Below are 26,726 nucleotides of genomic sequence, written 5' to 3' on the forward strand. Positions count from 1 at the left end.
AATGGAAGTTCACCAAAGAACTAGAGCTCTAACATGAAGAACTAAAGCTCTATCATGTCCCTTTCAAAAAAAAAAGCGCTTTATTATATCCCGCACCGAATATCGAGTGAGATATATAATAATTCTATGTTTCATGACGAATTGAGGACTATAAAATGAAGCAGCTTGAAAAAACCCTTGGACCCTTGCCTGTTGGAGAGTAGATTTATCGACCCAGCTAGCTGCACAACGGCCAGAATAAAAACGCAAATGTTTTAAAAAAATCAATAAAAAAATTTGGCGTTGTTTAGTTGTTTTTTTTTTTTAATACAAACAAGTCCAAGTCCAGTCCTTAATGTTCTAAGTAAATTCAGGCCCGTTGCATAGGTCCAGTCCAGACGCATGGGGGTCATCCATCGCAAAGGTCATATGCCACTAGGGGCAACGATTTGTAATTAACTAGCGTATTTAAACACATATTTCACGACCCGCTTTTCGATGTGGGATTATAACTTTATAAGTACAAAATAGCGATACCTGGTCTCTGTTTATCCTCATTCCTGAGTTTTCTATTCGTTGGATATCCTTCCTCCTCCTCATTTATAACCTTAGTCCCAATCCCAGAGACTGTTATTCTCACAGTCCCTTACAGAGAGTCCACCTCTAAGGGCATGACAGAGGCGCACTTTTTAGTCAGAAAGACCTAAAACTGATCAGAAAAATTGGGGGGTTTTAGCGGATTCCGATCATGGGGGTTCGATTAAGATTGCTGGGTCTATCTGTTTCTTTGCCATGGACATATTTTTGGGGTAAGAAATTGTAAACTAGGATGAGGATTCGCTAAAGTAACAGTAATGCCACCACCGGCGTAAAATATTGAGGATAAAATTGCTACTGGAAAAATTTGGGATTAGTGTTGGGTGTGCAATGTAAAGGTGATACAGCGTGTGGAGCCAAACTGGAACTGTGCCTCGAGGAGAAGAGCTTCTCTATAAAGCAGGACTAAACCAGCTTGAGTTCATGTTGTATTGGATAACAAGCAGAGGGGAAAGATTGCTATGAGCCTCTAATAGGTTCATGTTCTACGCCCAGATTAGTAGCTTCAGGTAGAAACTGCCCACTAATGTACCCTTTTAATTACCATACTGATATGTTTTACATTTTATTATTTGGCCAAACTACAATTGTTTTAAAGAAAGTCCTGCAATATAGGAATTGTAAAACGAATAAACGATCACAAGTGATACGTAATAACGCAGGAGATTTACGTGTTCACACTAAACTCAGCCAGAGTTTAGGGCTACATCACGGTTGTTTGCTGCTGGTTATGATCGAATAAATATGCTTTATACTTTATACTGATGGTTTAGCAGTATAAACTATAAAGCATGTAATTGGATGGAGAGTGATGAAACATATATCGTCCCATAAGGCATGGAACTGAAGATCCTTTAATGGTTTGACGTCTCACTATGTATGGTTGTGAGGCTTCTTTGATATCAGACCAAAACGTCATGAAGGTCTCCGAGCTGAAGTCAGGTCTTCAGTTCCTGCTCGAGCGGAAGTATCCACAATGAGCCTGCTTCCAAACTTTAACCAAGTGAGTGGAATAACAATAGCACCCGTGCGTACTCCCAAGTTCTCAGCTTGGCTGGCAATGTGAGAAATCAACACCCTTGGATTGCTGCAAAAGGAAAGGAAGAGTTGGTATGCATATTCATGATATCTTAACAAAGACTGCAACACCAATATATAAGAGCGTAAATACCTGTATTCTGAAAGCCATTACGAGTTTTCAATTCAACACCTTCCAAGCGAGCAATGACTGGGATTAGGAAATTAGAGGCCACCTCAACAATCTTACTGTACTCCACTAATTTGGAAGGCAATTCGGATGCACAAATTGATAGCTTCTTTTGCTTACAGGAAACCTGTGGTGAGGAACGAGTCATTAAGCCATAGATTTGCTCACAGTATGTATATGCATTCCATTAATCCTTACAGACAATAGCTTTACATGTACAAGCTCTTTCAAAATTCACCATTAAATATATTTTTTCGGCTGAGAATGCAAAAAAGTGCACCAAATGACTGCATATGGTTACATGACACCCATAGTTTCAAGTACTATACAGCATCTGGCGAGGTACAATCCGATAACTATTTCAAATCTACGTATCTTGTTTGCGTAATCTCATTACAAGAAAAAGAGGATTGCAGAGCGCCAACTCTTGAAATCGGAAGACAAAGAACTACCTGCTTCAAGAACTGGCTTGTTCCTGTCACCATCAGATATCACAAACACTTTTCGCTGCAAAGATGTGGATTTGACGACTAGAAATTGCTTTTCATATGAATATGATAGAGATAAAAATGATAAAGACCTTGTGCCACAAATCTTGCTGCAAAAGGCCAGAATAAATGGGTAAATTTACATATTCACTTCTATCTGGAATTCTGGATAAGTAGAGTAACACACTAACACTAAAGAAGGGTCAGAAGAGTTCACCTGTACAATGGAAACTGTAAAGAGATTTCCACTCAACAGTACGTGACAGTGATTTCACTAAGAAAAACCGGAAGAAAATCAGAGCTGCCGGACGGTGAGTTCACTAAGAAAAACAGAGTTGGCTAAGTAATGTTACACCACTGGCTTGGAGAACAGTTCAGAGGAACAAACAGAAGCCAAATCGGAATCTTGGGAGAACGCATGAAAGGCCTACCAGTTAGCCCCAGTCAACTACTCCTCATCTGGTGTTTCAGAAAGCCTGCAAATCAAACCAGTCTCATTTTGAACGATGCTATAATGGAAAACTATAGCAACCATGATCTATTGCGTCCAATTAATAATGTTGTATACTAAACTACTAAAGAGTACTTCACCAATAACTTGTACAGTTGCAGGGGGTTTTGTATGTTCCTATGATCTCAATCACCAATAACTGGGTAACAATTTTTTTCATGCTTATTAAGACAAATTATTTTCATATTTTATCAATGCTGGATAAACGCTCCAGTCAGATGAAGTGTCAGCAAACATGCATGTACCAATACTGTTCACAAAAGCAATGTTGACATATTTTTGGAACGATTGATAAATAAATAATAAACCAATTAAAAGTAAGTGAATTAATAATGGATCAGTAGTAGTACGTACCAAGACTCTCATTCCACTACTAGTACTCCAATTTAGAAAACCACCAGAACTCGTCAGAAACAAATTTATATATTGATGCGTCTGCAGAAACAACGTAGTGAATGAGTTTGCTTGTATAAAAAACACAGATTAGAGGAAAGGGAAGGGTTTAATGCATTGAACAGCTGGTGGTACCTTATCTGCCTCATTGGGGTTTCTCTGTGCGTTGGTTAATTCACGATCTGTGTATCCCCAACTATTAGAAATACAAGTTTGGTCAGTAAGAGGAGAAGAATCAAATAGCACAACTTAACAACTAGTTGAGTAATATGTACGTGAAAAAAGGGCTTACTCGTGATCAGCGGAAGATGACGAATCTTAGGCCACTCCGGGCCACTCTCCTCTGTGCATCTTTCTTCTAAAAGGGGACAGTCGTGGATCCGTATCTCTTTCAATTTGGTGAGACGTTGCATTGTTTCCACAGAAGGTAGACACTTTAAACTCTCGCTCCACTCAATAGTCAGGTCCTCAAGAGATGCAAGGTTTCCCAACCACTCTGGAATAGCCTCCATTGCGGGAAAGGAAGTAATATGACTAATATCCAATTGTCTCAAGGAAGGCAAGTGTTGAATTTGTTCAGGGCGAGACTTAAGCTTACGCCACCCGTAGATGCGTAGTTTTTCAAGTTGTGGTATAGCCTGAAAAGCTGGGAATTCATCGAGCTCATTGCTGAAAGCAGCACCAACTCACAATTCCTTCAAACGGGTGAGGCTGCAGGGCTGTGGCGATGCTGCTAACCACTTTGGCAGACATGTTAACTGATCACAGAAAGAAATGTCCAAGCTGCGGAGGGATGTGAGCTTGTCTGAACTTGGTATCCTCTCTAGATTGCGACAAAACTTTATCGTCAACGTTTCAAGAGAGACTAGAGTTTGAAGAAAGGCACTGAATTCTGGCCCAAATTGTGCACTTTCGCTATTTAGGATTGACAATTTACGGAGTGATTTGAAGCCTCCTCGTGAAATTGGAAGAGACTCTAGATTCGTCACATACAAACCCTCGAGGGATGAACCCAGACTTTGGATTGAAATGGATGGTACCTTGGGGCTCGATTGAATCATCAAAGTACGAATAGAGGTACAGTATTGTAGACCACCCGGTAGGCTTGACAATTCAGGACACTCGTCTATACTTAAATGAGTTAAATCACGAAGAGATGGCAGGCCTTGAGAAAATGGAATGGAAGTTATTTTATAGCACTGCACTAGATGCAACGTTTCAAGGGATGTGAGACCACCGTGTGTGGCATCTGGGATGTACTCTAACTTGGGACAAGACAATCTCATCAACTTAAGAGAAGGAGTGAGTAGCCCATGAGGTAAGTATCTGAGGTTGACACATCTCCATATCCTGAAAACTGTAGGAGAAACGCAGCAGTAATCGGATCCTTGCGACTCGGGAGAAATACAGGTTAAATCTTTGTCAAGATTTATCTGTAAATGTGCAAGATTCTTGTTGTTTTCCAACATCCCTTCCGGCAGACAAGTCAGTCCCCCCACTTCGTATAAGACGAGATAAGTAAGAGTGGTGAGTTTATTGCTTAGAATACTTGATATTGGCATGCCTCCGCTATCCATATCTTCTATCACCAGCTTCTTGAGGGATGGAAAATGACTGGGAGCACTTTTCAGTTTTTTACAACCAATCAAGAATAGCTCCTCAAGGCATGGAAACACCACGTTTGCTCCTTCCGTTGGCGCTTCCATCCACTCAATCAGGTTCCGAGCCTCCTCAATATACAGCCTTTTCAGAGCAGGGAACAAAGGTTGCTTTTTCCTACTTGATCCATTTCCACAGTTGACATGGTCATCACCATAGAACTCGGACCCTATACAGGTTAGGTTATCCATTCCCTTTATCTTCACACAACTCAGATTAGATAACTGCCCAAGTGCTGGGACTCCTTCACATTTGTTGCAGTCCAATAATTCAATCTCTTTCAGATTGTTGGCTATCAATAACCATGATGGAAATTTAACACCCATGAATCCTTGAATCGCCAAAAATTCCAAGCCCGAGTGTGAGCTGAGGCCTTCTAGTACATCATTGTCAGTTCCCACATTGTTGTTTGTCCTACTAAGCTTCCAATCAAGGATCAACTTGCGTATGTGTTTCTTCTCGACCAAGTTTGCTTTTGAAACTTCTTCTCCATCTCCCACATTTTCCAATCCATATATCGACAAGGTGTCGTGTAACTGGTTTAAACCACCCAATTCCTCAATTGCAGACCCTGTCTCCTTACCAACCTTGAGAAAAGGTAATGTCCAGAGATTTGTCAACTGTCTTAAAATTCCACCTGGAACTTTCATATATCTACCAAAATAAATGTGCCGCAAGTTGATCAAACTAGTAATTTCTCTTGGAAGTTCTTCTAGCTGATATGGTATTTTCAAGGTCTGCAGGTTATAAAGCTGACCGATTGATTTGGGAAATGTCTTGATTCTTGTTTTCAAAACATTCAAATACCTCAAGTGTTTCAGTTTTCCAATTGAAATGGGCAACTCCATGATGTCTGCTTTGTATAAATTCAACACACCACGTAAAGTTTTGAATTTAAGTAAGTTGCTCCCAAGATCTTCTCCATTTGAGAAAAGTGAGCGTAAGTTTTCTGATTTTGATACATGTTCAGCAAGATCGTGCACAAGATCATGCATCTTACATTTGGTAACATTACCATCATCATTTTTTGTGAAGTCTTGAAAGAAAGACTTTGCTGATAAAATTGTAAAATATTCATTACCTATCTCCTCCGGTTCAAGGCTTTTGTCAGAACAAGGATGAAGCCATCCTTGAGCCATCCATAGTTGGATCAAGTCATCCTTTTCAATACCAAAATCTTTGGAGAACATCGAGCAATATGCAAAACATTGTTTCAAGGATGGAGGTTTTAGTTCATCAAAACTCAACTTCAAGATGGAAAAGATTCTCTTTTCTCCTTCTGGTGAATCCAATGTGTTACTATTTAAAAGTGATCGCCATCCATCACTTGTTTTAGAGCGCATTACATCTCCCAGCACCTAGTATCAGTTGTTCATGTATTTTATTAAATTAGATAACTTAAAACACAAATATTTGCATGTCAATTAACATTTTAGTCGATGAAGTGTAAAAATTATCTGATAAGTGAGAAATACCGCATATAGAAGACTTTTCATGGGTGACATAGCACATAAACTTGCTTAGTAAAATAGTCATTATCTCCTAGTGGCACGGTGAAACTTGTGTCATTGGATTTATCTAGCGGCAACATAGTGGGAAACTTATGATGTTGATAATTACACTTCATAATAATTGTATGTTATTGTTATATCAAAGTAAATAGAATATTTATTAGGGCATTTTTACCGATTATTTGGTACTTAGTTAATAATTTTTATTAGAGATTTTGATATTATTTCAACTATTTAATTATAAGATTTTTTTTCTTATTTTTAACGTCTCCCCTTTGTATTTTTACAGTTTTATATATGAAGGTTAATTAAGAGTAGCCGCACAAGGTGTTAGGAAAAATAATAATCATGTAATGGGAAGTTTCATGTTGAGAAGTAAATCATTTTAGGAAGTAAATTTGCCGACCACCCTTATTTGCACACCTTATGCCCACCCTTCTAAACTCCTGTTATATGTCTTTTCTCAACTCATATTTAGATAATAATTGAGCAATTAGACACATGTCATGAGGTTAGAAGGGTTGACACAAAATGAGCAAATAGAAAGTGGTTCGGTATGTACTTTCTCAACCCTTGTAAGTTATATCATTTGTTGTATCAGGGCATATGTAATTTCATATATGGATCTACATATATATAATATTTTTAATATTTTAATATATATATATATATATATATATTTATAATTACAATATTTTTACAATCACGACACAAGGGCAAAGGGAATGTAATAAAAAAAAGGGTTTTTTTTAGCAAGCGCTGCCCTCTCTCCCTTTTTAAGGGTTTGGAGACTCTGAGCATAAAAGAGGCGGGAAGAGGACTTGTTCCTCTTCAACGGATCCGGTAGAATCCCATATCGCCGAGAGGCGGTTGAGTGGGTGTGGCTGAGTTTTTTCTTGGCAGCACAATTTTCAGAATTCATCTCGAAGTAGAGTCAAGAATTCGGTGCTTGAACGTCAATACAAGGATGAAGGCTTTATGGGTTGCAAGCGGTTGTGCGAGGGTGGTCTTATGTTGTGTCGCAATGGCAGTAGAGTTTAGAGCGCACCTTTTTGGGTTTCCACGACCTAGGGAGCGGCAGTAGTAGCGCCACCTTTATGCTAATGGCTTGCTGGACAAGAAGGCTGTCGGACATGATAGTGGCGGTGATGGAAGGAAGGAGGCAGACTAGGGCGTTCATTCAGATGTCTTGAGCTTTGATCTGTGTCTTTGGGCCTGAGTTGAAGTTCGAGGTGTTTAACCTAATGCCTTGGTTATGTCCTAACTCCAACCCGAAAGGAAGGGGTTAGCCTTAATTTGAGTTATGTTTTTAACTCACAAATCTAATACATGCTTAAGTTCATGTTTCTTAGGTGTATCTGTATTGTTGCTTGTGCCACAATTGCGTGTTTACGACAAGTGATAGTATAAGTGTTATGAAGTCTTAGAGATGAGAATTGATGTTTGTATTAGGCTTGCTTAAATCTGAGTGGAAATGTTTTGTAATGAGCTATGGATACCTACATATGAATTGGTTGTTTTCTCGCCAACTTTATGTGTATCGGTGTTTGCGTAGTTCTTGCTTATTTTCGACAAGTTCTATTGATGAATGAACTCTCCCTTTCAAAAAATAAAAAAGGCAGAGAGAATGTAATTTAATTAATATTAGTTTTTGCAGTATTGATATTGCTAGAGCCTAAAAACCCTAGTCGTTATTAGAGCTTTGCCTCTCTGCTATCTCCTCTAAACCCAAAAATTTCATCGCACTTTGCCATGCTTCTCCATTCCCCACCACGCAGTCATGACCTCCATCTCGACACCGTGACGGCGAGCTTTGCCGCCTCTCTTTCTCTTGCAAGGTGATGAGGAGGACGTGAGTGATAAAGATACTGAAATTCGCACCAACTCCAAGTTGTACCTTCTTGCCAAGCCTTTCGCCACCAAATCCTATACTTTAGATGATCTGCAATCCCAATTTCGTTGGATTTGGGTGCTCAAGCGCGGCTTCAAGGTGTTATCCCGACCCAACAACTAGTTCGTTTTCAAGTTCGATCTTGCTTATGATCGTAAAAAGGCTTTATGGGGAGGTCCATAGTTCTATTATCTTCTGATCATTCTATTTGCCCTAATGTTAAGGACAAGGACAATATTTAAGATTTTGTTTATTTTGATAATGTCATGCAATTATGCTATGGTCGTAGCTGTAGGATAAATAAGTCGTGTTTAATCTTCGAATGAGTAATCTTATTCTATGTATCATGTGAGTATGCTTACAACCTCTTATTTATCTGGAGATAATAACATAGAGATATGTAATGACTATTCTGACATTGATTATTATTTTTTATAAACCAAGTGATTTCATTTAAAAAAAAGCAGAGGGAATAATGCACATTAATTGTGAGTACTTAAATTCGTATTCCGAGGTACATATATATATACATATGTGTATATATATATATATATATATATATATATATATTTGCTTAAGAACACATTAGGACAATAATCACAACATACATATGGTAAGTTTTAGCAGTTCACTGATTATGTCCAAACAAAAATAGAGGTTGTCATCTAATTATCAATTTTGAGTATTTTCTCTTGATCTCTTCTTCGTTTGTCATTTAGGGCTCAATCTTTTGAGCTGCTAGAGCGAAGTGTTATGTAGTTTTAGTACATGAAGATCAAGCTTTGTGATTACTCTAAAAACCGTATTATGTATCCTGCTTCTAGCTCTATCTTTTTTCTTTCTTCAAATGGTCTCGATCTTATGTCTGGTAAGTGTTTTTTTATTTACTGTAAATTGTCTTTATTTTTTTCCTAAGAAATGAAAAGAATCATTGCCAAAAATAAATAAACAAATGAAACAAATATTAAAAACACATAATTTTCTCTACAAAAATTAAGGTATTAAGGTTTACAATGATTTCTAGAATTGACATACCTTTGACACTAGTGGTATACCTCCACATCTTTTAGCGAGCTCTCTACCGATTGTCTCCTGCTCCTTCGACATAGGAGGACTCCCACGGGGAATGGCTTTATCCTTCTTTATGAGCCAGCATTCATCATCCGATAGTTTTCCTAAATCACATCTAGGAAGAGTTTCCATGACTTCTGCAACTCTGTCACTACGGGTAGTGACCATGATGCTGCTTCCTTGAGTATCATTTATATTTAGCAAACGATTTTTCAACTCCTTCCATTTTGTAGTATCTTCGCTCCAAACATCATCCAGTACGAGAAGGTATTTTTTTTCCTGTCAACTCTTCTCGAATGAACTTACAAATCGCATCCTTGCTTTGGATTGCCGATTTCTCTGGTTTCAGACTTTCCAATATCCCCCTCAAAATTGTATTGACTTCAAAAGGGGTTGACACACACACCCATATTTTTTCTTGAAAGTGGCTATCAATCTGAGATTCATGATATATTGATTTAGCCAAAGTTGTCTTGCCTAGGCCTGGCATTCCAACAATAGCCAAAACAGGAAGCTCATTTTCTTCATTATGCTGGGACTTGAGTAAGGTTTCGACTATCTCCGACAAGACCTGCTCTCTTCCAATTATGAGATTTTCGTCCATATCAAAGTCGGAGACAGTCTCCCTATCAAGTACTTCAATATCTTGAGGGGTTGCATCTGCTGGTGTCCTAACAACCAACCCAATAGGGCCAGCTCTTTTGAACAATTTCACCAAAGATGTGTTGATGTTCTTGATTTTATGTGCCATTTGTAAGCGAAAAGCCATGGGATTTGATGGGGAGAAGAAACTTTTCATCTTCTTCCTCTTTTGGAGTTTTACTTTGCGTCGTTAACTTCGACCTCCAATTAAATGTGGACTGGAGCACAAACAGATTAAAAATCGTCTAGAACCTTCGAGTGCCCGTTGACCGCACTTTTTTCGTCGCACTTTGCTTGGTTGACGACTTCAGCCTTGGCGTCGATTACAAACTTGCTGAGGGCGAAAACAAGAACAAGGGGGTACCTGTAAAAGAATCTTTGACGCTCAAGTCGGTATTGTGCTCTAATATGCTCAGACTAGATTGGAATCGAATGCATACCTTGGCTTCTCCCTTTTATATGTGTTTCTAGGTCGGTGAGTATTTACTTTTCGACATTTTAAGACTCATTAACTTTCGTCGGCTACACTCAATTAATCACCGACGAGCATTTATTCATCGACAACCATGTTGCATTTACTTGCTGACCGTTACGTTATATTTATTCGTCAACCATTTCTGTTCTGTATTAACTTCCCATTGAGCATTCATGTCAGCTCTCATTAATTCTTCTTCGACCATCATTAATTCGGGAGTTGTCATATTTAGTTTCCCCACAATGCCCCCAAGTGTTCTCTTTGGATGACTCAGTCTAAAGGGAAAACTTTCAAGTTCCTCTCTTTCTCCTACAAATGTCATATAGTAAATCCTTCTAATCTTAGCTAATCTCGGGGTCAATGCTCAGCTCTCCCGTGACATCATTTTATCCCTCGTAGACAATGTCCTCAAGGATATCAATAAGCTTTTTCATGGCTGCCAAAGACCTTTCTTCTGCCAACGCGGCTTTCGACGATGCCTATGATATCATTGACCACGTCTTTCAATTTAGCCCTTTCTCTTTAAGAGATCGTCAATCATGCTTGCTAGTCTTTCTTCTTAAGATATCGTCGATAACAATTTCGAGCTCCTTGAGATATTTCTTTCGAGCTCTACTTCGTCATCAACGCTTTTGAGCTCTATAGATATCCTTGATAGCGCTTTCGTCCTCCACAACTCGTCGACAACACTTTCGAGCTCTAAAGATATCCTCGACATGTACATCACTCTCAAGCACCTCGTCAACATGCACTTTGCTCTCGAGCTAAAAACCCTTTCCTTTAACTATCGACGAAGTTTCTTTCCATGAAGTCCAACCTCTATTGACGACTTTCTATCAGAGTTCTTCTTTTCCTCTTTTTTGACCTAAACATCGTCGACGATGTTTTCCTTGTTTTCCCCTTTTAAGACATTGTCAACAATTCTTTTGACAAAACTATTCTTCTTCGAAAGATATTGTCGATGAACTTTCTACTGACAAATGCTTCCTCCCAAGGTTCTAAAAAGCGCTAGGCGGTATGCAGGCGGACAGCCACCTCCTAGCGCCTAGACGGTTAGGCGGCCTCCTAGGCGGCGCCTAGGCGGTTTTGAATTATTAAATATTTATTTATTTTTATACATATATTTAAACTATTTTTATGATTAAAAATATATAATGATGTTTAATATTAATTTTAAAAATAATTAAAATAGTCTAAATTCACATAACTTAAGTAGAAAGTCTATAAAAAAATTAAAAATATTTGAAGAAAAGATAATAATGAAACAAATGCAATAATACTAAATATCAATTTATTTCCTAACTCATTCAGTATCGGACTCAAACTTAATATTCATATTTCTTTCCTCTTCTTCTGTTGATGAGATTCAGTTTTCAGAAAATAGATAAAGAGTGAGAGCTGCGGCATCTTTTAGTTTTTTTTTAATGTCAAATGATGGTTGAACGACTAGGACTGAATAGAGCCAATTAGACCGCCTAGGACCGCCTAGTACTGAATAGGGCCGCCTAAGACCGCTCAGAACCGCCTAGGACCGCCTAGGCGGCCGCCTAAGACCGCCTAGAACCGCCAAGGACCGCCTACGCGGCCGCCTAATTCACAAAACGCCACAGATGGCCGCCGATGCAAAAAGCGTGGCGGTGGGTGACCTCCTAGCGCCTAGGCGGCCGCCTAGACCGTTTTTTAGAACATTGCTTCCTCCCTTTCGATCGACGAGCGATTTCCCTTCATGTTTTCTGATCTCGTGCTTCTATTTTTCATTTTTGTACCAACGTTTGTTTGGAGAAAACATCGATGATGGTAAACCACTGTTGACGGCCTTGTCATCCATTGATATCAAGGCAGCATTGAAAACCTCGCCCATGGGGCGTCGGTTGTTGCTAACAACCGTGCATTTTACATATTACATGTTTTACCTATTATATCTTACCTACCCCCTTGTTCACTTTGTCACATGGAAAACCCAAAGTGACAAAGGGGAACATGACGCAACACACACATTTCTCAATATAAAACTATAAATACTAATGCAAACAACCACCTGCACGCTTAGCGTTTTTAGGTTATCACGCGGGCTCTCAACTCCAACTATCCATGAAACTAATGAACAATTGTAATAAATGTTAGATGAGCTTCTATAAAAAGAGTCCAACAACATTCAAGTTCTCAACCTCGTAATCCGGACCATTAGCCCAACAAGAATCAGCAATCACCTTTTCAAAATAAGGTTATTATCACTTTAATAGCGCCTATCAGCCATACAAGGTCGGCTTTCAGCCTCACATATTCAAGCCATCGGCCATATGTCATTGGTGTCACATTTTTCGTTCATAACATTCGCCTCATAGTAAAAATAATGAACTTGCCCCCAAGCTAAAATGAACCCCAAAGTACCTTATTTAGAGAAAAAAAATTCACCTTTAACATAGGTATATGACGAATCTTCAATGTGGCTAGTCAACACATGCACATGTTGCAAGCTCTTTGTCTCGAACACAATTGACAACACGTTACCCGTTGTGGCTACCAGTCTTACACATGATTCTAGCCCCACAAAATGTTGGCCACCGGCTCATTTCGTGTTACTGGCTACATGTCCGTTTATAACGTTATCATTCAGGTCGCCATCCTGAGTCATGATTCTCGCCACATGTACCGTTGGCCACCGGCTCAGTACATATGCTCTCAGCTACATGATTCATTCACAACGTATTCATTCAAGTGACCATCCTGATACATGATTCTCGCCACATGTACCGTTCACCACCGGCTCAGTACTTGTTCTTGGATACATGTGTAATTCTGAGAGCGCACAAGGGAAAAACGGTATATCAACTATCATTCTCATTCTTATTCTCAACTATCATTCCCATAAACAGCGCCAATTGTTGGAGGGTAAAATCTTGTCGTTGACTTCGACCTCCAATTAAATGTGGATTTGAGCGGAATCAGATCAAGAATCGTCTAGAACCTTCGAGTGCCCTTTGACCGCACTTTCTTCGTCGCACTTTGCTTGGTTGACGACTTCAGCCTTGGCATTGATTACAAACTTGCCGAGGGCGAAAATAAGAATATGGGGCGTACCTGTAAAAGAATCTTCGTTGCTCAAGTCGGTATTGTGCTCTAGTATGGTCAGACTAGATTGGAGTCGAATGCATACCTTGGCTCCTCTCTTTTTATATGTGTTGCTAGGTCGGTGAGCATTTACTCTTCGACAGTTTTAAACTTATCCGTCGACAACTATGCTGCATTTACTTGCCGACCGTTACGTTACATTTATTCGTCGACCGTTTCGGTTCCGTATTAACTTCCCACTGAGCATTCATGTCAGCTCTCATTAATTCTTCTTCGACCAACATTAATTCGGGAGTTGTCATACTTATTTCCCCCACAGTACCCCAATTATTGATCATTCTAACTTTTAGTACCTCACATTTGAAAACTATCGCATTGGTACCTCAAGTTTTTATTTCAGGTTAGTTTTAGTTCATTTCGTCAATTAACACCGTTAGTGGCTTTATTTTCTTACCAATTTTAAGGGTATTTTCGTTTCTTTATTTTTCACTAATTTCATATAGTTTATAGCCAATTTTTTATACAATTCAAATTAACCAATTGTTATATAAGCATTTTCTTTTACTTTTGTAACATTTAAATGCCTCTGAGGCTATGATAGAGTTTTTGAGCATGTTATTATAAAAATATGGTTGTTGGTTGATGGACATATACAATATGAAATATATGCTGGTTTATTTTGCAATTGCGAACTTTAGCTTGTTTGTAATAGTTGTGGTAAATGAATAATGCTTATTAATTGTATAATAAAATCAAGTGAATTAATTATCTTATTTTTAAAATATATATATATAAGTTTAAATTGGAGGAAAATGAAAGATGAAATCAAAAAATAATGAAGTCACGAAAATGCCCTTAAAAAATTGGTGGGAAATGAAGCCACAAATGGTATTAATTGATGGAATGAACTAAAATTAGGCTGAAATAGAAATTTGAGGCACTAATGCGATAATTTTCAAATGTGAGGTATTAAAAGTTATAATGACCAATAGTTTGGGTACCATTTGTTGAATTCTCCTAGGTTTTTATTTATTCTGCTTATTTCAATTATGTCGTAATCCGTGAGGGTGGAATGCGTTCATGTTGTATCGTACATTTGCAGTTATAATATATGACTTTCGTCTTTTTTCAAAAAAAAAAATTACTTTTCACAACATACTCGACCAGATCTTTGGTCTAAATTCATATTTATAAGATTTTGGGAATGGCAAATTTCTTCTATGGTACCTGACGTATAGCCAATTAAACACTTTGGTACTTAATATTTCTAAGATGACAGTTTGGTACCTAAAGTTAAGTTTTTTTAGGACACCCCTTGGTACTTATGTTGACTAATTGAAGGATAAAATGCATATTTAATGTATATTATTTATAAAAATGCAATAAAAACATGAATTTTATGGGTTCATTATCCTCAAATATTAACCGTTTTATGCGTTTAAGTTAATATTTTTGGGTTATTTTAATAGTATAAGTCAATTTTATATTTCTGAAATTCAATCATCTCACAAAACTATTCCGCAAGTCTATATTTAATTAATTAAAAGCATTCTCATGGGTATTAAAAATCACAAATTCTAGATTTGCTAAACAAAAATCCAATTTTTCATCTTCAATTAAAGCTTAAAATTAATTTATGTTTATTTTTTTGCAAACGATCGATACAAAAATGATGAATATCAATGTGATAGAAATTAGTCTTGAACACATAAAATTCTATTTGTATTTTTATTTTGATAAATAATATGTAAATATCAATTTTACCCTCTATATTTAACAAAGAAGTCAACTTAAGTACTAAAGTGTTCTACAAATATAACTTCATGTAGTAAATTGTTCTTTTTGAAGCATTAAATACTAGGGGTAGGCATAAAAAACGGAAATCTCGATCCCGTCCCGAAATTCATAGGGACGGGACGGAAACCTAAAAACGTTCATCCCGTCCCGTTTCATAATAGTGGGATGAGACGTGGGACGAATAATTTATATCCTGATTCGTCCCGTCCCGTCCCGTCCCACCTTTAATAAAAAGTTAAAAAAAATTATATATTTATATCAAAATGAAACTAATTTATGTTCTTAATAACTCTAAAATTATATCAACACAAATAATAATGGTAAATTATAATATTTTGAACATAATATGCATTTTTTTGTTAAATTTTCATTATTGAATGTTACTTTGTTAATGAAAAAATAAAAATATAGGTTTTTATTTAACTTCATATGAAGGTGGAATTTGTCCCGTCCCGTCTCGATCCCGTCCCGTCCCAACCGGGAATAATCCCGAGTGGGATGCATTCTTAAAAACCCTCGTCCCGTCCCGATCTCGTCCCGATTCAAAAGAGTGGAAGGAGACGTGGGATGAGCCCCGTCCGTCCCATCCCGTCCCGTGCCCACCCCTATTAAATACCAAAGTGTCTGATTGACCATATGTCAGGTATCATAGAAGAAATTTACCATTTTGAACTAAAATATATGCAATACATCATGTGGCGGATCTAGGATTTCAAAATAGTCTAAGCTAATTAGAAGATTAAGTATTTCTTCATGTCGCATATTCGCCTAAATTTGGCACACTAAAGGAAAGTTGCTAATACAAATTCGTTTTTAATTTTTTATCTATATTCCTTATAAGATTTTATATTCTTAATGATATTTGGGTCATGTATTAAACTGCAATCCAAGAGACCTCATTAACCAATTACTGAGGGAGAAAAAATGGACGGAAAATAAGAAACAAAGTAAAAATACTAATAGAAAATTGCCATAGAGGTAAGATACAAAAAAAAAAAAAAAAGAGATGAAAACTAAAAAGAAAAGCAAGGAAGCCGTGCTTCGAACCATTAAGGTCAACTAGAGCTTCCTAACAATGTCATTATTGCAACTTGACAAGGATACCATTCATGTTGAGGACTGCAAACAAAAATGTACAAGTAGACAATTTATGTCTAAGCTTAAACCCATAAAGCCTCCAACATTTATTCGCCCATGTCTACATGGGTCCTTGATTCAAACTTTTGCTTTGAATCTTGGCAAACTCGAGTGCTTTTTTTCCTTGTAACTTGTTTGTTATATAGTGTTCGCTGTACTCTCCATGATTGTATCTTCTATATTTGCATGGAGTGTTTTCATCCAACAGTTCTTGCACAGGTCCAACCTCTACCTCAAGGCTAGGAGCATAATATGTGACAATTGAAAGCCTATCTTTCACCTTGTGAGTCACTGCTCTATGTTCCACACTCTTATAGATCCCGTTTGTAAGAACCTGTAATATTTTGATGTGAGTTAGAAAATGAACAATATTTGAAAAATTGGGAAGTAAAGTTATAGCTTGTATTGAGGAACATATATAATTGTGTACTTATGCAGAGAATAGATTTATTAATTAATATATACATGTAGAGATGTGATTTTGTATAAAGTAATATGTGATTTTGATTTTGCAATTTCATTTGATGATCCAAAAGCTTCCTTCGTCAATGACAATGATGATGTTGAGAACCATTTCCTGGTATGTTTTTTTATATTATTGAGATGTTTTCAATAGTCCATAAATATTATATCTCTACTTCGGCTCGTTTTGTAACCAATTACTATCATAATTCCTAATTTCACAAACACAACCAAGCAAATATATCTTAACTGATATGCACAACTACATACTTCATATGGTTTTTGGGATTATAGTTTCTTTGTTCAATAAATTATGTCTACCTTGTTTTTTTTGGGAATTTTTACGATCAGGATTTCAATTACTTTGGGATTTTAAATTCTATCATTCCATTATATAGTAAATGTATGTGAATGGGATATCATAGGCATTACAGTTTAGTCACTATTACCTTCTTTTAGAAAGTAGATATACTTCTCAACCTATATCTGCTCAGTCTAAAGCCTGACTGACGTTTTCCAGGGTACTCTCACTGCTATAAGGGAAACTACTCTTGTTGTGTATCTCATTCAATATATGTATGCTGCATCTAGTCTGGGTTTTTAGCAATCGGTTCAGTAAGTCTGCTCTATATGCTAGTAATTTTGGTTATGGAACTGTTTTTATTTACTGCAATTGGAGATTTCCGGGCTTTTTAGAGTCTAAGAATTCATATCTCGGAGAGTGATATATATGATAACTGAAGGTGGAGGGTGGTCTTCAATGAATTGATTAAGGCTTTGTTTATTTTCCAATATTGACAGGTAAAAGAGGTGGGTGTGGTTGATTTTATTGGGTTAGTTGTTTTGGCCGCTAATACACCATCACACAACTTTATATTGAAGTGTAGCAAACAATTCATTGGTTGTAAAAGTTTACAGCACTCTGGAAACACTATTTATCGAACATACTCATAGGCAGTAATACACATTAGGCATTATTTGATTCATCTAATATTAATTTATGTCATAGTTTCTCATCTCTTATGGGCTTATGGCTACAGTATATTGAAAATGTGAATGATGAGAAACTTAACTTCCACTATGGAACCATTAATAAAAGGTATGTACGTTCAGTTGTATGATTAAGCAAGAAAGTATTTCTTACCAGGTTAGAGTATTAGAACATATGAAGTGTTAGTGATTCAAGTGTTCAAGTTTAATTAAATTAGTTCTCATTTAAAATTTATACATAAGCCTCTTTTAGGGAGTGAATGTAGCATTGGGTATTAAGCAGGCAAACGGGCCAGCCAATCCCATTTTAAGCAGGCCAAAACCGTGCTCACGTCGTATTCGGGCCGGCTTATTTATTTTTCGTGACAAGCTCAAACCGGCCTATTTGTTTAAATATTAAACCCGGCCACAACTCAAACTCATGTTGGACCCATGTCAGACCAAAAAACGGGCCGGCCCGGCACATTGACATTATAAGACATAATTGACATAAAAAAATTTGTGTAATCAGATATTTGTTTTATATAACTATTTAAAATAATAAATTAAATTAAATATTTGATATCTTATTTCTAAAATATTATATATGTCAAAATGATAACTTTTTATCACTATTTCTCACCTCTATGGTGTCCCCAATGATGATCACGAGAGCATTGGGAATGGGCTGAACAGGTACCCATTGGTCATCTTTGAGGATTTGGAGTCCCACTGAGTTGTTCTTCCCTTGCTGCAGAACTGTTAGGGCACTCCCATCTGAATGAGGGCTTAGGCCTAAAACAAGGTCAGGTCTTGAACATGGAGGATAGTAGTTCATCCTTATGGCTTGAACTGCCTCCCCAAACATCTTTTCGAAGATCTCACCTTCCAAGCCAAGGCTCATGGCTATGTACTTCAAAAGATTCTGGCATAGTTTCCTCACTTCTTTTGAATAGATCTCTACAGTTTCACTGGAGGGGAAAAGAAAAAAGAAGAAAAAGATTTGGACTTTATTAGATTTATTTGTGAAAACAAGATTTTAAAAACTAAATCTGAAAAATAAAAGCAAAAACTTTTACCTGAACTTTTCTGGGTTCGTTGGCCATAGCATTGGGCACCTTAGGAACTTAGGTTCCAACCCAAGAACAAACGTGTTGCACCAATCAAGTTTTTGGTCCTCTGAAAAAACAAAAGCTTGCCCATATCCTCCTTGAATAGTTCCAGGAGCCATTGGATACTTCTGCTTCTCTGCTAAAGGTAGCATGAAGAAATCCTGGGCTACCTTCTCTATACTCTCAAGCAGACTCAGATCAATCCCATGATTTACCACCTGCCATGCATATCGTGATCGAAGTTAACTCAAACTAGTTAGCAATAGTCGGAGAGAGGCTCATGATGATCTTACATGATGCAAATCTTATTTTAAAAACCCCGACGAGGGTAAACAGCGATATAATTACCTGAAAAAATCCCCAGTCCTTGCAAGCAGTTGCGAGCTGAGAGATTTCAGTTCTGAGCTCATCTGTGTTTTCACTGGAAAGCTTTGAAAAGTTGATAGTGGGAATGTCACTAGCAGATGGTTCAACAGTGGTTAGACTTGTTGGTCTCTCAATTTTGTCCCTTACAAATCTTTGAGGAATTATGGTGGGCTGCGTCTTTCTCAGCTCTTGGACATCATCAATGTGTCCAACCTTAACAGAAGAAATGGGAATTGTGGCCATGGAAACAGAGGAATTTGGAACAAACAAACTAATTAAAGAGAATTCTAATGCACTAGTATCTCTTTGATAGTTCAGCTCTTTCACATGCCTGTATTTATAGGCACTGGAAAGCAAAAATATAGGCACTTTATTAATTGAGGAGTTCTATATAAAATTGCAATTGTCACATCCAATATGCTTCTAGGTTTTGGGGACTTAGTTTATTGACTTTGCAAAGTTAAGTCATTAATCTCTCAAATCAAATGTATGACGTTATTTTTATTTCATTCGATCTTTTACATGCACCCCTAGCCTTTAGATCAAGATATTAACACATGACAGTGATAAAATTAGTACGGCAGTTTATGAGAACAATATGCTGAATCTCATTAGCTAATAAAGAAAGATCTAATCGGGTGACAATTTCATTCAAAGTCAATGCTTCTCCACTGGTCAGAAAATTACACTTCGTACGTATCTAGATGCAAGCAATTCGTAAGACTTGATAGCTGAACTATAAAACACTATGGATTACAACAAATTTACCTAAATCACAATAATATTATCTTATGAAACAATGGCGAATCCAATCCGGGTGAATTTTGGGCAATGAGAGCACCGAACTCTTTTCTCAGTTCTCTTTCTTCTCATCTTCTCGACTTCGCCGGCTCCGCGTCTTTTACTCTTCTTCTCATCTTCCAAGCTCGTCGGTTGTCAGTCCATCACCACTCTGGGCACTCGCCAATTGCCATAAGCAGTCGCCACTCCCCCACACCGCTGAAGCTCCTTGGTCTTTGGCAGTGGCGGATCTAGCCCGGGCTGAAGCCCATGCAGATTTTTGGAGCCAAAAAAATATATATTACATTGATGCTAGCCCAAGGAAAAAAAAAAACCTAAATCAGTTTTGCACTTTTGCGAGCTACAAAGGCAGACGAAGAAGAGATGTTCAGTCTCCAGTCTCTGGCGCGGTAAAAACGAGTTGTTTAACTACTCAATTGCATCTCCTCAGATCAATACTGTCGCATTTCCTTCGTCCCCATATGTAGCTCTTTCATCGTCGTTGGTCATTCTTTTCGAATCTGCTGCTTCCTCTGCCACTTCTTTTACGACACAGTCACACAAAATTGACAGAAGAAGAAGAAGATGGCGAGATGGACTGATTTTGTATGTGGCTAGGGTTAATGGATGATCCGCCTTCTTCACCTCCACTGAGTCTTTAACTCTCATCTTTCAGTTACTGTTATTCGCCTATTCCAATTTCAATTTGATTGATTCCAAAGCTCATATGGATTAGTTTCTGTAGTTGTATTTAACTTATTGCATCGAATTGAAATTTAAAGTATGTTACCTTATTTATGATTCAGTTTTGACAATCATGAGGTGAAGTTTGTGTACATTGTATGGTTGAATCCCATCTTTTGTGTAAATTGTCAAAAAAAAAATTGTTGTCATCCGGCCAAATTTGAAGTCCTCCCTAGATTCCAATCCTAGATCTGCCACTGTTCTTTGGCCTTGCTCTCAGCAGTCAGCCAATCACTCCCAATCAACACCAATCTCCGAAAAGCGTTAAGCCGCCGACTCCGCCGAGCTCAGCCTCAATCAGACAATCACTCAATCAAGTTCTTATTTCTGCTAAGTAGTTTTTGATCAATTGACCCTAAAATAGAATTCATAATTGTTTCTGGAGAGAAGTCTTACTTCTTCAGTTTTCCGAATTAGAAACTTTGCAACGCGCTAAGTATTTTACTTGCCGCATGCACAAAATATTGTTGATGGCTTCATGAGCTTTGCTTTTGATTCATCTACTGGTGTGTGTGTGTGTGTGTAAAGTGGAGGGTAAAGAAATTATAGGAATTAAAGTTTTAACAATTAGAAAGGATGATGAGTGGAGGACTTTGAAACCTGTTTGGCTAGTTTATCAGTGTAGTCAAAATTAGTACTTTATTGTTCATATATGATGAAATACTAGATTGAGATTCTTCTCAAGTTTCTCCAATTTCTGTAGCAACTGCTTGCTTTCTTTTTCTTGCTTGGTTTTCTTGTTAATAAACTAATACGGCAGATGTTATGTTCTGGTTAATTTGGCAAATATCACTATTGGAACCTTCTATAGTTCTATGCCATTTGAGGTATGCATAAAACTTAAATGAATCAACATGATTTCCTTAAGAACTAACAAAGGTTCAAACTTTTAATTACATTAGTACATTCTCTAAAAAAATACAATCAAATATATATCTTTCTTGTTTCTGTGAACTACCTTAATTACTATGTGGTGGTACGGTTGCCTTGATAGATCCAGACTGTTGACGTGTGAAAGCCATGATTTTTGTTCTTCTTTGATGAGAAAAGAGAAATTAATATTTCATCTAACATACTATTTAATTGCAGACTTGTTTGTGGAAGCAAATTTGCTAATTACCCTAATTTGCCCACCAACATGCCCACCCTTGTATCTAATTGACATGTCATTTTTTCTAATCATGGTCATTTTTTCTAACCATAGTTAATTATTTCCATATATTAAAATTAATTTTCATATAAATACAATGAAAATGATTACCATTTGCCTAGATTCATACCTCGATGCAATTGATTGTTTTCTCTTTTTCTGGGTTTAATTTACATAGCCACAGAGGTCATATAGATTTCATTGTATCAATGTTCCATAATCAAAGTGGCTGGGATTGATTAGTTATTGACTTATTGTTGGTTTCATATATATTAGACCACTGATTTTTTTTTTATGGGAACCCCTGATGTTTGATCAATAGATCTGAGAATAAAGTGTCATGACTACATACAGGTGCATGGTGACTGGTGAGGGAGGTACTGAACGGAATGAGAGAAGGATAGAGGGAAAGAGAGGGAGGGATAGATAAATAAATAAATATATATATATATATATATATAATTTTCAAAAATTTATTTATGTTAGATATTTAATCATAGTTAATAAAGAGGACATATGTCAATTGAATGTAAAAGTGAGCATTTTAGTGAGTAATTTAGGATAATCGGCAAATTTATTTTCTTTGTTGAATAAAAGTATGCGTACGTACCCAATTAAGTATATTGTGACGAAGATGATAAATCTTGTTGTTTATGGAACCATAGTTGGTCGAACCAAATTCAGCATAGGTCTGAAAAAGGTGATGGGAGTGTTAAATCACGGGATCAACTATCAAGTTAATTATTGAGCAGCCAGCCAAATCACATGATCTCATAGCATAATACCACGAGATCCATACAAAAGAGTAAGCTAAACTCGAAACCTTATTCTGCAATCTGCATTCATTCATTTTTTTAAGAGAAAGATGATTAATCCATATATATATATTATCATAAACATGTAAAAAAAACTCATAGATAGTTATATACTACTACAAGTAATACTTAAAGAGCAGAAGCACAAGACAAAGATCTACGATAGAAGAGGTGTCTTTTATTCATCTCAACCTGTCTCTAAAACTCTACATTCCGATCATCTATCCCAATTTTGATTCCTCTTTCCATAACAACAATAGTTCTAATGTCTAACCAAAAAATAATTAAATCAAAGTACAAATGTTCATATTTACCCTTGTAACTGGAAACAAGATATCGTCACAAAGATGTTAAAATTTATTTCCTCATTAAAAAATAAATAAAAGAAAAAAAAAACAAACACAAAAACAATCCGACAAAAATAACATCCATATTTGTCGGATTTATAATCAAATAATTACTAGCCGTATTTGTGAGACCGGAAATTTGTTTAAAATTGGGCAACCGTGACAGAGACCGGCGGTTACGTACACTTGGAAATACATATGTATGGATTATTAATGATAAGCACCTGCAAGTTGCAACTTCTAAACTTTTTTTTTTAATTTTTTTATCACTTAACATTTCATTCAATAAAGAAGAAATACAATGAGTTTGGGATTTGTTTCCAAACAGGATGGATCGTACGTGAAGATTCCCTTTCATCGCGTGCAAAGGTAATATTTTTTTAGTTACTTCCATTATTGATGTTCTGGAATTATATAGCCGATGGGCAATATTTTTGTTATTATCGATTATAACAAGACTAGTGTATTCTAATCGTCGTACGCTGTTCAGACTTCAGATTCCACGTCTTCTCCAGTGAGTTTTTCATCAAATTTGTATTATGTTTTGGCTTCATGGGAGGTCTCATCTGTAAATTGGACATATATAATTGAGCACTGAAACTAATTTATTGGCCTCTAACCAGCTGGTACAGATGTGCTCACATGGGCGGATCAACTATCTCCGAGCCAATTTTTTTTAAAAAAAATACTTTTTAACTGGAGCATCTCATATTAACTCTCACACTTAATTTCCAATTTCCCCGTACACTCACCCACACTAACATCTTCAATCTCACATGGGCGACTAATCTTTTTATTTTCTTCGTCTTCTTCGCTCTTTATGTCGTCTTTCCGTTTTTTTTCTCAAAATTAAATCTCTAACCTTAAAAACTAAAGCCTAATTCTGAAATTAGAGTGATAGATCGCACTTGGGATTGAGCTCACTCCACCATTCCACTAAAAAGTAGTTATGCACGGCCTCCACTCCTCCAGCGAGCACGAGATGTCATGATCGAATTGAGGATTTTCCCACTTGGGATTTATGGCTTTTCTGCGTTTGTTTTCCATCCACCCTCAGTTACATATGCTTTGAGGTATTTTGATGCAGATAATGTAAAACAATCAGTTAAAAAGTGTGAATCACAAAGTATTTTGTGTACATTAGTTGAATCATTTCTTTTGTGTACATTGTCAAAAAATTCTTTTTTTTGCCTTCGGCCAAATTTCGAACCCCCTAGATTACAATTCTAGATCCGCCACTAATTCCAAACATCCCCTAAGTACCCATCTAGGATCCGCCACTAGTGCTCACCATACCGCCAAGGGCAACCTCAAAGCTACACCCAAAATCTAGACAATAATCCCTACAAGCAAGGCCGAGACACAACCAAACTTGGGTCTGCACATTATCGTAGTACCAGGCCGAAGAGCAACCAAAAAAAAAAACTCTTACGTACTGCAGGTACTGTATAGATGAAAAGGCCGAACATATTTGACAATAAACCATCATACACCAGCAGAAATTTCAAAACTATCTTCTAGGCATTTCAGCTCCCACCTAGATTTAGGGAGGTAGATGCCAAGAGTAGTGAAGATTGCCCCAACTTAACGATGTCATGAACTATCACTGTTTTATGTCATGTTAGTTACCACTTTCCCAGTTTTTCCAGCCTCCTACAAGTTCTACAGCAAGAATCCCCATTCATATTTTTGTAGGTTGATCTGCTCTAATCATTATATGTCAATGTACGTCCTTTCGTGTCGTACTACACAGCACTCTGTGTATTTGAATTGTGTAGGCCTTCATTGGCTTCTCATTCTCATTGTCATTGATGTCCTAGCTGAGTTCTTTGCAGATGGCAGAGATTTCTCACCAGCCCGATATTTTTTTTTCTTTCACAAGTGTAAGATTGAGAAGAATACTTGTTATTGAGTTTAAATGCAGTATGTTGGAACTATGCTGGAATTAAATCGAGGCACAAAAAGACCTGTAGGAAGAACGCTCTTGCTGTTTGTGAAGGGCCGAGTCCCACATCAGGGGATAAAAGAAGCATGAAAGTGATTAGGAGTATAAAAGAGGAAACACGATAATTCAATAAGCATACCTTTCTCGGCCTTTTGGCTAAGATCAAGTGTAGTATCTGTTCTTATCAGTTTAATATCTGATATGTGGATCAATGGTCCACACGATATTAAATTAATTTTTTAAAGGGGTGAGTTCATCACAATAGCTTGCTATTGGGGCTCACGAGTGTCATCTTTGCGTTGCACTATTGCAAAGATTGGCGCACCCTACCGATTCCAATTCAATTTTTCCTAAATCAATTTTCTTTGGTCTTTGTATTTGCTGATACGATTGCCAGAACTTCCGACCTAGAGTTATAACGTACAAATGGCACAATTTCTGGTGCGATTGAAGCGATATCAGATCGGAAGTGCTAATATACTCGAAGAAATCTCTTGCTTGCTCAAACTGTCAAACACTCAGCAATGAATTAAGTTCAGAACTGATGCTAAAATTCAGTAGACTTATAGGTGCCAAGACCAATATTTTGGAAATTTATCATATGAATTGGTTATATATCAACTTGATATACAACAATGTATTTGAGTATCGTTGACACAGTTCTCAGATTGCTAATGTAGAGAAGAATCCTGCATTTCGTCATGCAGTCATGCATATAAGGGGTTTAATGCTAGAAAATGTTGATCAATGGCACTGAGGATGTAGTTATTGGTGAAAGACACATGGTCGATTTGGATCTACGGCAAGCAATGGAAATTCAGTATTTCGTGTTTGACAACACTTTGATGGTGTATTAATACCTCAAAATACCATACTAATGGTTCAATATTATTTTCCTTCTGTTTAGTAATCTGACAGATCAAAAAAGAAAGGCCGAAAATATATTATGAACCATGGATCCTTACATTAACAAGATACAAATCTTGAAAATCTCTATCGTTGATACATCTTCCGATTCTTGATGATTTGTTGTATGTACTTTGTTAGCCATCTCTAGCAAAGCTACATGAAGATTGAAGAACATGAGTGGCAGATTATAACATCATGTCTGCTCCTCCGTTCCTTGTGGAACTTGGACGTTCAGCTTCATTGTAATGAGCAGGCTCCATGCTATATGAGCTGGATAAATTGTATCCCTTATCGATACAAAGCAAGACATTTCTATTGTGAGCATTATAATAAGTACAGTATAAGCAACTTCAAATGTTTTTTTTTCCTCATGGAGCCATGCGTTGAGCAGCTTCAATTGAGTGTTAGCTACATGCTGGACATACAATGAAGCTCGTCTGGAATCTTACGAGCAATGGAAGCTGCTTTCTCTGCTTGATTGCAACTTGCTTGTTTGTCAAACACAAAACTTATGGAAACTTATCAGATGAATCGGTTACATATTAACTTAATTTACAAAAATGTATTTGAGACTCATTGTTTTATAACATCGTTGGCACATATTTCTTAGATTGCTGACATAGAGAAGAATTCTGCACTTCGTCATGCATATATGAAGGGGTTTAATGCTAGAAAATGCTGATCAATTGGCACTGTT

The 26,726-nt window shown here is 37.0% G+C and overlaps 2 protein-coding genes and 1 non-coding gene across 3 annotated transcripts; 1 reads left to right on the forward strand and 2 right to left on the reverse strand.

Annotated features, from left to right (window-relative positions):
- Positions 1–1,491: 1,491 nt before the first annotated feature.
- Positions 1,492–9,797, reverse strand: LOC126792263 (putative disease resistance protein RGA3). Its single transcript, XM_050518725.1, is given in 7 exon segments — positions 1,492–1,663; positions 1,748–1,754; positions 2,236–2,313; positions 3,468–3,844; positions 4,442–6,192; positions 9,272–9,589; positions 9,591–9,797. Coding segments are annotated over 7 exon segments (2,910 nt in total).
- A 6,442-nt stretch (positions 9,798–16,239) lies between these two features.
- Positions 16,240–19,621, reverse strand: LOC126791588 (protein SRG1-like). The gene is made up of 4 exons (XM_050518065.1): positions 19,322–19,621; positions 18,941–19,191; positions 18,505–18,832; positions 16,240–16,764 (listed from the first exon to the last, which is right to left on the reverse strand). The coding sequence occupies exons 1-4, from the start codon at positions 19,580–19,582 to the stop codon at positions 16,492–16,494; spliced, it is 1,113 nt and encodes a 370-aa protein (XP_050374022.1). The 5' UTR covers positions 19,583–19,621; the 3' UTR covers positions 16,240–16,491.
- A 5,634-nt stretch (positions 19,622–25,255) lies between these two features.
- On the forward strand, positions 25,256–25,450 carry LOC126793026 (U2 spliceosomal RNA). The gene has a single exon (XR_007672011.1). It is a non-coding gene; the product is annotated as a U2 spliceosomal RNA (small nuclear RNA).
- Positions 25,451–26,726: the final 1,276 nt, after the last annotated feature.

The sequence above is a fragment of the Argentina anserina genome, chromosome 4 (genome assembly GCF_933775445.1).
Source record: "Argentina anserina chromosome 4, drPotAnse1.1, whole genome shotgun sequence".
In the NCBI taxonomy this organism is placed as follows: domain Eukaryota; kingdom Viridiplantae; phylum Streptophyta; class Magnoliopsida; order Rosales; family Rosaceae; genus Argentina; species Argentina anserina.

Bases quoted from the DNA above. Each gene is read 5' to 3' on its own strand.
- LOC126791588 (XM_050518065.1), bottom strand. From the start codon at position 19,582: ATGGCCACAATTCCCATTTCTTCTGTTAAGGTTGGACACATTGATGAT. The intron at 18,833-18,940 runs GTAAAAGTTTTT...TTTCCCCTCCAG, and splicing joins ACGAACCCAGAAAAGTTCAG to TGAAACTGTAGAGATCTATT. The intron at 16,765-18,504 runs GTGAGAAATAGT...AAAATATTACAG, and splicing joins TCATTGGGGACACCATAGAG to GTTCTTACAAACGGGATCTA.